The sequence below is a fragment of the Chaetodon trifascialis genome, chromosome 11 (assembly GCF_039877785.1).
Source record: "Chaetodon trifascialis isolate fChaTrf1 chromosome 11, fChaTrf1.hap1, whole genome shotgun sequence".
NCBI lineage: Eukaryota > Metazoa > Chordata > Actinopteri > Chaetodontiformes > Chaetodontidae > Chaetodon > Chaetodon trifascialis.
In genome coordinates, this window is record NC_092066.1 from 11,039,440 (window position 1) to 11,053,087 (window position 13,648).

General features: G+C 41.2%; 1 protein-coding gene across 9 annotated transcripts in view; it reads left to right on the top strand.

Annotated features, from left to right (window-relative positions):
* Positions 1-13,648, top strand: part of LOC139339070 (adhesion G protein-coupled receptor L2-like) — an 85,892-nt gene that overhangs the window by 49,911 nt on the left and 22,333 nt on the right. For 7 of the 9 annotated variants that reach the window (XM_070974515.1, XM_070974508.1, XM_070974511.1 and 4 more), the window contains 4 exons: positions 3,160-3,459; positions 6,379-6,479; positions 8,131-8,316; positions 10,957-10,995. In XM_070974515.1, coding sequence (XP_070830616.1) covers positions 3,160-3,459; positions 6,379-6,479; positions 8,131-8,316; positions 10,957-10,995 — 626 coding nt within the window. The remainder of the gene's footprint in view (positions 1-3,159; positions 3,460-6,378; positions 6,480-8,130; positions 8,317-10,956; positions 10,996-13,648) is intronic. The other 2 variants (XM_070974510.1, XM_070974512.1) reach the window with 1 other exon arrangement.

A 13,648-nucleotide genomic window follows, 5' to 3' on the forward strand; every position in this document is an offset into this window, starting at 1 on the left:
TTGGTGTCAGATTGCCCATAAAGAGCGACTTCACTGCCTCTTGGGAGAAATGGCAGCTAATTGGTGCAGTCCTCTCTTGGTTGAGTGCTATCAAAGGACACAGAGCTCTTACTGGATGAAAATTTGCTCTTCGCAATCAAAAGAAAATTGCAGCGTGCCCGGTACAGAGGCATCAAAATAAGCCCACAAATGCATCGACATCAGACAAACACATTACTTGATGTAGGATTAAACAGATATGTTGTATATTTAATGTTCTTGATGGTCTTCGTAATCACACTCTGATTACCCAAGACGCGGTGACTGAAAACATCCACAAAGAATTTATCTCATCTTTGATTTAAAAAAAAAATTAAATCAGTCAATGTCTGAGTGCCCCTGCTAATTAAATCAATATGAGTTTCTGATTCTGCCTGAAAGAGTGAACATGAGAGAATGACCAAGTGTCTCATGGCATGAACTCAGAAACATTTTTAATTGTCGGGGAAAAAAGCTAATTTGCTGCTTCCTTTATAAGCTTGAATAGAATATGTCGTCTTAATGGTCCTACGGTCATATCTCAGTGGATTTTGTGAGTCATTAATGGAATTTGGGAGGCAGCTAATGATTATTTTCATTTTTTATATATTTTCATTATAGTGAACAGCAGCCATCACAATATTCCACAAACCCAAGCTGATCTCTTGAAATTGGTTATTTAGTTCATTCAAAAAGACTAAATTTACAATGGAATAAACAGAGAAAATCAGGAAATCCTCACCCTGTTGTTAAAGCTAGAACCAGATTTCTTTCCCCTTCTGCTTGAAATATTCTCAGGATATTTGTTAAATTTCTCCACATCAACTGATGAATTTCTTGATTAATCATTTCATCCCAAAAGGGACCAGTTAAATAGTCAAGAAATTAGATTTTTAGGCTGGTTAATCATTTGGAAATAACGAAAATATTTTAAAAAATTCATTGGCTCCAGCTCCCAGTCTGGTTCAAAATGTGAATATTAACTTGTTTTAGCCTTCGGTGATGATAAATCGAATGTTCTTATTTTTCAGCCTGCCGCTCAAATAAAACATCAGTCAATTTGAAGACGTCACCTTTGGCACCTCTGACATGTTCAAGACTGAAAGATTAATCAAGAAAATAATCGTCTGATTAGTCGATAATGAAAATGCTAATTTGTTGCATGCAGAAGAAACATATTTTTTTTCTTTACCTTGCACTTTATAATCCCATTTACAGCACCTCTTAAATGACTGAGTCACCAATGATGATATATGCTGTTCAAAAGCATTTGCATTTGCCAGATTGACGAAGAAACATGAAAAATAATGGCCAAGACAGACCAAAATATCTCTTGATACTGTATGATAGTGTGCACTGAAACGTGGGTGGTACAGGGCTTTGGACTCTTAAGTTGGACCAATCAGGTTAATCAGGTAATGCAAGCATGCTGTTTCAGGCAGATGCATATTAGGGCTTATATCAGCCTGTGGGAAAGCAGAAGTTTACTCAGGTATGGAGAGGTTTAATAATCTGAAACCCAATTACACTTGCCCTAGTATTGCATTATATGCGTATATTGAATCAGTGGAGTCAGCCTATGAATCATCTCACTTTTCCTGAGTCAATAAAATCTCCACTGGCAGTACATAATATATTTTGAAAACTTATTTTTGAATGCGGCATTGTTATGCTGTTACACAGAGTTATATATCTGTTTGGGAAGGGTTAGGGAAGAAATAGACCTCGGACTGTTTGAAATACCTGGTCATTTCCTTTTTGTCGTTCTTAACCTGTTGCCTTGGAGTAATTCTGAACACCCTCATAGCTGTGGGTGCTCATACTAACCACACTTGTCAGCTGTTACTTTTGTAGCCTGGCCAACCTGTGAATGTCTGGGTGACAGACACACAATGACTGAATGAGTGTAAGGTAATTAGCCAGGGCTCCTGCCAGGGGAAAAGGTCACTGAGTAAAATGTCACAATTCAGCCTCTCTGTAGGGTGTCTTGGGGTTTTTTTGTTTTTTTTTTATAGTGAGCATCACACGAACACCATTCCCTCCCTGCTGTGGCCTCCTGACCACATCGCCAGATATCAGCTTTGTAATAAACTCAAATATTTCACTGGAATGAAAAAGCAAAGATCTGGCTGATTCGTGTGAAACGTGAAATGTGGGCTTTGTCACCATTCTCTCTCAGGAAATGGAGATATGTGTCTGATGATGGAGTGTCAGATAGTATGATATTGCATTTTTCCAGAAGCACCCAGGGAACCTAAAGACCTTTCACAACGGCAGACCTCACTGTGGGAAGCTGCTTTTATCTCCAAATACAATCAGGTGGTTGTGGGTAAAAATGTATGATCATTCATGCAGGAGACAAGTACATCCATGTAGACACTCCCACGCATACACACAAACATGCACTGTGTTTTTATTCATATTGGCTATTCATACTGTATAAAATTTATAGATTTCCCATTTCTGCTCTCATTTGCTAGTTATCTTCAGGCTCTCTGCAGCAGATATCCATCTGTGCGCACGCTGTGGTTTAAAGCAGAAACACACCTGAGCGATGGAGCAAACACAAGCGCACTTGCACACGTGCGTGTGCGCATTCACACGTAGATTTGCTTTGCAGGGTAGGCGTGGATTGAATACAGTGGAATCGCATTATTGCTGATGTATGGTTTTTGCTCGGAGCAGCGCAGTTCTCCTTCCGCACACCAGCTTTATCAAAGTGAGAGAGATGAACTAGGCAGAAAAAAAGTAAAATGCAGGCAGGCTTTGTCTTCATTGTTGACATTTAATCAGCCCAAGGTACTGACTCTGTTGGGAGGAAATCACGGCTATGTCAAAGGATAGCACCGCTACTGCTTGTCTTATTTATGGGCCAAAGTAAACTATAAATAGCGATAGATAGATTTAGTGTCGCGTTGGCAGGTTTGCCTTGATTTTGTTTAGTGAAGGAGCAGGAACGAGGTGGAAGCTGTGCGAAGCTTTTTATTTGCAGGAATTATGGGCAGCAGTAACTTTAGCAATACCAACAAGCCACGGGACTCGAAACAGCTGCAGCTCCCCACACTGCTGCAACTGACGGGAGTTCAAGGAGAGGACATTTATGACTTGAGCTCTAACAGCTTCACTCTTCTCTCGTTCTAGTGCCAGCCATTGAAGATTTCTCCATCTCGCCGTCCATACCGAAGACCACCTCAGTTGCGACCACCACGGCTGCGTCCACTGTGAAGGGGCAGGGTGACACCACGGCAGCAGGAGCGGATCCAAGAGACGGGAGGGACCCGTTCGAGGACAGTCGAGGCTCAAGTACAGCAGAGCCCACCGTCCCCGAGCTTCCACCGACGCCTAGACGCTTCTGTGAGGCGACCAGGAGGAGAGCCATCGACTGGCCCCAGACCCACACTGGAAGCACTGTGGAGAGGCCCTGCCCTAAAGGGACCAGAGGTATGCTAACACCTGATGGTGTTTGACACATACTGATGACATGTTATACCTTTTTGGAAAGGAAATTTTTCTTTAAATTTACATTATGTTTTATAAATACACATAAATATTTAAAACTATTTTTCCACCCACTGTTCTGCCTGCAGGATTCTCGCGCTATACAGAACATTCATGGACTGCTAATGTTATGAAAAGTTTCATAAGTGCAAACACATAATATGTTTGGATAGATCAGACTCTCCTCTAATTTAGATTTGAGATCGATACCACTCACATGTCTGTGCCCTGGAAACAGCTAGTATGAAAGCCTGCCCACCAGCACCTCTAAAGCTCATTAATTAACGCGCTGTACCTAGTTTGCTTAACCTGTACATAAACAGAACGTTAAAGAGACAATTTGTTGTTTTACATGTGTTGTAAAGTGTTAATCCTCCTCACCCCTAGCAGTTTCTGGGCATCACATTTTTACTCAACTGTGGGCTTGTTTTTCACTGCAATATATAAATCCTGTATCTCTATGGAAGCAGCACAATCATAGCCACAAGTAGCAAGAACACAAAAATGTCATTTGCGCTGTATTCTACAGTTATCACGCCATAAATTGGGGTTGCTTCACAGGCTGTACATATTGAAGTACTTACATTTTTACAACCTGTACAGAACTTCTCCTCTCTGCAGCCTGCAGTTCAGCCAGTTTTACTGTTTTCTGATCATGTGACTGTTGGTCTCAGTCCTTAACGGCTCCCCAGTTGCGCTGAGAGGTTTGAAGTTTAATGTTTCTGACAGGATCTGCTTAGTGCGAATGGTTTATTTTAGAAATTTAATTGAGACACGTGTAGAATGAAGTGGTTCTAATGAAACATCACTATCTTCAGCTTAGATGTGGTTATTTTTTCTGATGGAAATGTTCATCACACATGATTTATCCAAGGACCTTTGGAAATTTGAAAATCAGATGATAATTTCTGTTTTCACAGATTTTGGCTGTGATGGATGGCATAATTTTAGTTTTTTTTTAAAAAAAAAGAAAACATACCTTTCAAACTTGCTGGTGAGTTGTGGCGTTCAGACGTTTTTTAATTTGTGTGCTTTGGAGGAGGTGCAAGTGGGTGGAATTTTGACAAAGCAAAAAACAATAGCTCAACCTAAAACATGATGCTGTCCAATTAACCTACACCAGAAGCTGCACTGTCAGAAATTGCCACTGTGTTGATTTAACAAACTGCACTGTCTTATTATTAATATAATTTTGTATAATCAGTTTTTTACATAATAGTAAGCCCATATGATTGAAAACTGGACTAACAAGGTGAAGCTCCTCTGTGATTGTGAGAGCTTCTGTTGCAATGCCATATTGTTATAAACACATTGTAAAACACAAATACCAACACAGTAATCAGTCACAATGACTACTATAACAGTAAGATGACCAGCTGATCCTAGAGCTGTGTGGGAGATCTAATTAGCGCCTCTCCGTAAATATCGGTTGATGTTTGTCACACTGCTGTAGGAAAAGTTTCTCTTTTTTCCAGCTCAGTTATTCACACTTAACATTTATATTATCAAACTGGTTCAATATCTGCTATAATGTAAGGCAACACAACATATGCTTCTGTTGTAGACAGGAAGTTAAAAGACAAAATGCATAGTCGGAGCCCGTCCTTGTTGCTGGAATGCGTAAGGGCAATAATATTTGATTGTATGAACATGTGCATGTGTTTCTGCTATTTTCATCTTGTGTAAGTTCAGTAATTTTTAATCGTCTTGATTATTTGCCACTAAACCCTGTAGGGGGTAAACAGGAATAGCGGGTTTTTTCCATTAACAATCAAACATTACAAAGAGCCTCAGAATCACACTTTCAGCATACAAATGATTAAAAACAAAACTTCAAAGATCCTGACAAAATGTGTGAAAATGTCCCTGTTACTTTATTTGTGCTTATTTAGCTGTTAATGTGCTGTTTCCATCATCGCAGCGAGTTAGTGACATTCCAGCTAGGGGGTATGTCAAATTTGAAACTATAATCTAGCTTGATTAGAGCCTCTCGCCTGTCCCAAAAATAGGTAACCCATCTCTGTTTTAATATAATGGTATAATGTAAAGTTTTCCTGTTTGTGTCTAATTTCTTGCAGTGCGAATGCACAGAGAAAAAAAAAATGCCGTTGCCAGCCTAACAAAGCACAGAAACTAATGAAGGAAATTATGAAATACAAAGCTCTACCAAACTCTCCTAAAGTCCGCTAATTGTCTCAAAAATTCAGACTTTATATTCACACTTTATATTCAAAATCAGCGTAGGAAGTCACCAGCAAGAGGAACATTGTGCTGATGACAGTTATAGCAGTTCAGTTGACAGTGATACTCACACAGGAATCTCTCACAAGTTACCTTAACACCCCATCACAGAGACTGACAGGACTGTCAAAATATAAAGTAGGGCTATTGGACGATGAAAGCAAAAAAGAGATGATGTTTTGACTGCGGGGGTGAAAAAGAAATGAGTCTTGTGTTCCATACAGTGTGCTGTCGCTGTTGTCAGTCCAGAGGCATTCATTAGTAGTTATCCTGTGTTTCATTTAGACTTGCATAGTATGGGAGCCTATGAAATGTTTACTGTTCTGAAATACTTACAGGTAATAACAAATCAGAGTCCATTGTTTTTTCTGTCAGTTTTGTCCAAGCTATGGCCGAACCTGATAGTGTTTTAGTATCCCTCAGACAGTTTTGTTTTGTTTGTGTCGACCACACAAAGCTTGCACGCTTTCAAATTGTTTGGAAATCGTTGTTCCTGCCTAACAGTTTCCAGTTTCCCGCACCAGAGAGTCTGTATGAATGAAGGATCAGCAGGAGAAACTGTATTTGAGCAAGGGTTTGGCTTCTCTCCAACTGTTGTGCTTATTCTGTACTCCACTGCAGGCATCGCTTCCTTCCTCTGCACTGTGGCAGGGACCTGGTGCTCCAAAGGCCCAGACCTCAGCAACTGCACCTCCCACTGGGTGACTCAAGTGGCACAAAAGGTAAAACAGGAATGTGTCAGTTACAAAATATAGCAGCAAACAAATATGTTACACAGTTAAAATCATACATCTAGTGGCAATTTATGACCTTCTTTGCTTGGTTTGTTTTTCTTAAAGCTGCAGAGAACTTGTTGTGCGGGTGCATATCATGAAAATAGTCGAGCTTTTTCCAAATGGAGCTAAAATACAGAGTGGTAGCTGAAAGAAACGAGCTATCTAAAACATCAGAAGTAAATGCCAAGTTCTGCAGTCAGTTACTGGGAATCAAAGAGCCAGATCTCCTTTCTTCACTGACTTGTCTGCTTTGATGTTCAACAGTCATGCAGCTAGAAATCTAATGTAGACGCACAGATAAGAGTGTCAGTAGCCTGAACGGACCATAATGCAAAGCAAACACACAGCATATTGCATTCTAAGGAGGAGATGCTTTTATTTTCCTGACCTGAAAAACACCTTCAGCGTGCAGCAGGTTCAGACATAGTGTTGGCAGCTGGCATTTCGGGAAATATAGACATGACTAAATGAAGAAATGGGCCCCAATTCCACACTACACTACAAATTCTATGCAGGTTTTTGTGAAAGACCCATTTTCCTCACAATGCACAAAGACCGTATAGAAGCTACTGACAGACGCAAAACATTAACCTAAATTGCAAATGGAAGCTTCAGGAATGATCTTGGAAAAACAAAAATAGTAATTTTATCCTTGGACACACATTGTTGGTACAATGGGAAGAATGGGAAAACCTCATGTTATTCCAGTTTAGGAATGTTTAGGCATTATTCCAAGATGCTTACACCAGTTCGTGGCCTTGTAGTGATACTGGAGAAATAGTATACATATTTGCTCTCGAACGAGTGAAACCAGATAGAGCAAGTGTATAATTGGCTGAACTGATTGTGTTAGCATTGTTGTTGAATTTTATATGGATGTAATTGCCAACGATGGCAGTTTTGCAGTCATTATGCCACCGGTATGTTGACACTAGTTCTCACCAAGTGGGAGATATCACAGCTGTCAGAATTTTCTTGTATCTCTGACTCGGAATTACACCTTGGAGGCTGAATGGTATGAATGTTTTTCCCACTCTGCCTCCTGTAATTATGGTCTGTATGATAAGACATTAGCTGCATTAGCTTTCTCTTTGTGAACTTTAATTGGCAGTGGAATTCCAAAGTTGCCTTTTAATTGATGTCTGTGCATGTAATGCTTCATTTCCTCTTGGTACAAAATGGAAAAGTACATTGATTTCTTGTGCACTAAGGGCAAAAGCATCATACCATGAACATTAGTATATAGCATGCACTGTATAGAATTAGTATTTCGAAGGAAATTGGGTCACAGCTCAGTCAACACAGATTGGCTGTGTCAAAAAAGTAGAACACTTGATCATTATCACAGAGTTCTCTTTTCTTTTCTTTCCTTCAGCTTGTGTTGCAGTTGTGCTGTAATGTTCCCCGCTAAACGTGCAATCCCCCGTGTTTACATTCATACACTGCATACGATGACTTTCATTATGTACAAGCCCTGCCACAATAGATTAGGACTCTGAGGTGTATGTGGGATACATTATTTCAGCTTCACAAACCAAATGAGGACTGCTTCATTGACGCTTCACTGACACCCTCGTTCTCCTCTTGCTGTTTTTAGATTCGAAGTGGCGAAAACGCTGCTAATTTAGCCAATGAACTGGCACGCCACACACAGGGCCCGGTGTTTGCAGGAGACGTCAGCTCCTCGGTGCGCCTGATGGAGCAGCTCGTGGATATCCTGGATGCTCAGCTGCAGGAGCTCAGACCCAGCGAGAAAGACTCAGCTGGACGCAGCTTCAACAAGGTACTGTGAAAATTCCTGTCTGAACTAAACCTTGTCCCCCTTTTGGCCCAGGTCTGTGTCAGCATGACTCAGGACATTCATTAGCAAGACACCTACCAATACACGCTAGACACATGCACTTACGTACAATATATGCACACACACACACACACACACACACACGTTCATGGACACACATGCAGTCTGGGGTGAGGGGGCTAGAGAGGCAGGTCTTGCCCTGAGGGGAAGCTCATTCCTCTACAGCTCCCTGGTAATTACCGGCTTTGGAAACACAGGCTCACCTGGCAGTTCTACCTTAAAAGAGCTAATGGCCATGAGCCCCCCACCAACACAAAGAATAACTCTCATTGCTGACATGTGTGGAAGTCTCCCCCGGAGCCTCTGCATGCACTCAGCGAGAAAAGAGTAGGCCTAAGACGTACCTACAACTCTCAGCTGCTGGCAGTTCCATGGAGAGATGAGTGACAGTTTGAAAAATTAGATTGTTATTCAGACTTCCGAGACAGCAGTTGCTCCGTAAACAAAGTGCTTTGCACCAAAATGATGCCCGTTGTTTGTGCCCTAATGTTCAGACAGCTACATTACTATTATTGCATTTGAAGATAAGAGCTAATAGGTTTGTCACTGCAGAGCTGATAGTGTTGTAGTGACTTGTACACCACAGCAACAACACCGTGTGATTGGCTGATTACAAGCTACAGTGACAGAAGTTAAAGGATCATAAAAGTGGTGTTGCAAGTTTTATTGTCTTAACTAGGAATCACATACACTTTTCATCACACCGTCACACATCACTTACTATTCTGCAAACCATGCTGCTGTGTTTTTGATTTTTTTTCCCCACCGTTCCAGGCAGCCATTGCTTTCCAGTCATTTCTGGATGATATTAAAATTTACAACTGTATTAGCAGACTTGCTTGAGTTGTGGAATCTTACATGGTGAACATTGAGCCTGCATTAATTTTTGTAAGACGTGCATTATTTCTGCATGTTAATTCAGTTTAATTGCACCATTTTACTCTGCAACAATAATGCAACTCTGACAAAAATTAATGCAGACGCAAGAAACCAGATTACATTGTAAAATCAGACAATACCTTGATGTGCAGTGTAGTTGTTTCTTGCCTGTTTTGGAACCATGACTTACTCATTGTAACAGGCAGGCAGAGCACAGTTTGTCCCGATAGCACACATTCAGATCAGCTATGAAAACATCCTCATTTATACTTAAGGAGTATCTGAGTTTGCTGCTCTCTGGTGATTTAGCCTGCAGTGATTTACAGGTGTACTCCAAGATCTGGTGACATCACTGTCATAACTTTAAGCCTTTATATAGTTTTAACAAGTCAGTTATATAAAGATTCAGCTGTCATGAACGAGCAAATAGTTTTTTGAACCAGGCTGCAAACATGTTTAAGTCTGCTGTAAAGTTGGGCATTTTAATATGGGGGTCTATGGGGATTGGCTCACATTTGGAGCCAGCCTCAAGTGGCCATTCAAGGAACTGCGGTTTTTGGAACTTTTGCGTTGGAGGTGTGGTGCTTGTGTGACTTTAAATTTTCCACCAGAGAGAGCAGTAAAACAAAGAAAGAAACCCAGTTACCTATATGCATGGCCAAGAAATCAGCCTTTTCCAAATCAGGAAGTCAGGTTTGCCCTGATTCCCCTGTCCTGATTATTGAAACTGTCGTTCTCGTTTACACGATGAAGAAATCAGGTCACTGCAGAAAGACAGCTGCAACCTTATGCATGTAAGAGCATATAAGGAAAATTTGAGCAAGTTTCAGGAGTCTGCCAAAGGATTTTCATACCATACAGAAATCAATGGAAGTCAATGGGTGCTTGCAGTGAAAGGAAAAACACATGAAAATCTATATCTGCACAGCATGTATTAGACAACAAACAGAAAAAACACCAAGCACAGTATAAATGATCTGTATTCAAGCAGCGAAAACATACAAAAAAAACCTTGTATGGTCCTTTAATTTTCATGCAGCCCTTTCCCACAAATCAACAACTAAATGGTGGTGTGCAGGCGAGCAGTGTTTTCTGCATTTTGGTTTCCTGTGTGTGTTTGTAAGAAGTGTTTATGATGTGGAGGTTGTAATCTGGGTAAAAAAAAACAAACAGATTACAGCATTTTTATCATTGTTTTCAAATTGTGTGTGAGAGCTACAGTGTGTGATTTTCTCCAGTTTGACTCAATTAGGATGAGAAGACGATTTATTTAATGCCAAGAGACCGACAAAGAGCTGGTGCTGTATTATTCTCTCCATACCATGAAATGCAAATGACCTCGTCCCACATTGTTTATCTTCTCAATGTATTTTAAAGCATCACTAATGGGGAGCATCAGAATCTAGTCTCAGCATTTTTTCCTCCACACTGCTGTGCATTTCTCATCTCTTCCCCTAACTATTAAGTGATCCATATTCACATTTATAATTCAAAACACCTTTTTTCCTCCCAAAAGCATTTAGAGCTGTTGCATCCCTTCAAGGTTGTAGTTCATACAGACCTGTGCCTTTTCTTCTTCTTTTCATTATTAATTCTGTAATTCATGGTAAGTGGCATGATTTAATGCGTCCTGTTTTCTTACGATCTGTCTTTTGTGCTTGATCCTCTTGTTGTGTGGAAAAGCTTCAAAAAAGAGAGAAGACATGCAGGGCGTACATGAAGGTATAACTACCACTGTAGGCTTTTTGTGTTGCTTTTTTACCCCGATCCCTAACGACCAGCAGCATGCAGCGCTGTTTGTCTCTGTGTCCTTCATTGTCTTGTTACACTATGCGCCTGGTGCCTTGCTTGCACAAAACATGGCTGCTTCCTCATCTGACTGGGCTGTCTGTTCTCCTGTCCTTCCGTCCAACTGAGGATGCCACCGTCAATATCACTCCATCTTTGTCCTGTTTTCCCTCCTCTGTGTGCTATCACTTGTGTATCTTCCTTTCATTTGTCTCTCTCCTCCTCCTCTTCCTCCCCGACTTGTTCCCTCTCTCCATCTCTCTTGTCGGCTTTTCATACGTTGTGTGAATAATTGCCTTCCCACGGTCGTAATTGCACCTCCCTGTCAGCTAGAAGTGTGATCAAAGTGGCAGTGTGCTCAATTTTCACTTGCTTACATTGTACAATTTCGAGTCTCCCCCGTCCCCTCAACAACAGAAAAAACCTCCTCTCCTGTTGCCGTTGTATTTTATCCGTGATATTAATTTCTGAGCCCATTAATATGTTTGTGTTCCATTCTGATTTTTCAGTCTCTCCCTCAGACATTTTGCTTTTCATGTGCCGTGCCAGCATTTATTTCCTCGGGCAGGTTCTGCTCAAAGACAAGGACATGGCGTAAACACTCAGGACGTGATGCCTTGCATGGCATAATACAAATGATCTGATTTTGTATCTCTTAGCGGCTCATGGGGGCTCCCTGCAAATGTGGGATGTTTTTACTTGAAGTCTTATTTTACTGAGAGAAAAGGACGATGCATTTCCCTCACCTGATTTAAAAATGTGTGTTAGTTATTTTTCTAGCGGCATGACTCTGTGAAAGGGGATGTCGGCTAGACTGAAATATGCCGGACAGATTGCCGTGAAATTTTGTTTCCAGGTGATAAGCTGGTCAATTTTGTTTTGAAAATTTGTGGTGCCCAGAGGATACATTTTAATGACTTCGGTGATCCCCTGACTTTAAAGGAGTGCTCGTCTGATTTAGCATTGCGCTCCTATAATGGATGCTTTAAAAAAAACAACAACATAAAAATCAACGCAAAAACCAGAGATATCATCTTCCTTATTCAGTGACTTCTACCTTACCCACAATGCTACTCAACACCCAACATTTCAGGCGGAGACTTGGGTGTGTTATGCTAGCAGTGGCTAATTTAGCCTCGAGTTGCTAGTCTCAAGCAGAGGGGAGGAGGAGGATTCTTTCAAATGCCACAAATTTTTTTTCACTTTCAGCCTCGGCATTGACTCAAGTGACATCACTTGAGGCGATTTATCAAACTTTGCACCACTCCCTCTGAGCCTTGATTGGTAAAATGGGCGGAGCTCCCCTTAGATAAAATACCTCAACAACTATTGGATGGGTTGCCATGAAATTTGGTCCGGACATTCACGTCCCCTTGATGAATTGCAGTGTTTTTGCTGAACCACTTTCATCAGGTCAAAATTTTAATTTGTCCAAACTACTGAATCACCACGTGATTCTTTTCTCCAGCTGTAACGAGCCATGGGGGCTCCCCCGGTAGCACTCCTGTGATTTGTAAGGTGACCTCCTCCCAAGTGAGAATTGAAGAGGATTCAATCAGAACACAGATCCTTCCTGTGTCACACAAATGAGACACAGCCGCCTTTTTATCCCCCCTTTCGTTTTTCATGGGCCCTCTGGGCGGGGGGGGCATTTAGTGTCTGTCTGGTTGTAATGGCTCCAACCATGTAATAGCCACTACTCTCGCTCTCTCTCTCTCACACACACACACACACACACACACTTAACTCTCATCATAGTCACAGCTCGCAAGCTTCTAGTTGCCTGCAAGGTCAGGGCCACAGAGATTGATTTCTGTGCTCTGGCCCGAGATATAAAGACACGCTGAGAGCCCTGTGTCTGGATACAGTCATCATTGCTGTGGTTAATATGAGCTCAGTGGTTAAATGTTGCGGTTAATCATACATTGATGCAGACTTGGGTTGATCCGCTTTCTTGTTATTCCAGGCAAACGGATAATCCTGTCTGTGGTCAATTAGTGTTTTGGATAATCACAGCTGTGACTAATTGGTACAGTGAGCAGGGGCTTGTTGTGGTTAATTACCGTTATTGTGGCGGGCCTTGCTCTGGTTAATGGCACCTATGGTTAAATTGTCACTCTGATTTATCACATCAAATGTTGCTCTAGATTCTGAATCTGGGATTTTAGAAAGTGACACTGTGGCTGATTGTGTCAGACAGGAGTCATGAACTCACCCTGCCGGGGTCAAAGGAAACTCTTGTTTTATCAACATCTCATATTTGTGTGGGTTTTGTGGAATGTTTGGCTGACTTACTGCTTATCAGAAAGCAGGAAATGAAAGGATTGCAATTGAAAACAATCAGAAATTTCCCCCCATCTAGACTCAGATTGCCACTCTGGACATGGATTTCATGATAATGCCCCCTTTCCTGCAGGAGAACAGCATTCAAGGGCATTATGGGCAGATCCTGTCAGGGAAATAGGACTATTGTTCATTATAATTGTTATTTGGGAAAATAGTTTCTTAAAACCAGGAACTGAGAATGCAGCATTGTAGACAGCTCCATTCAGTGAAGGGGAAAGGAAAACATTTGGTTTGTATTTCT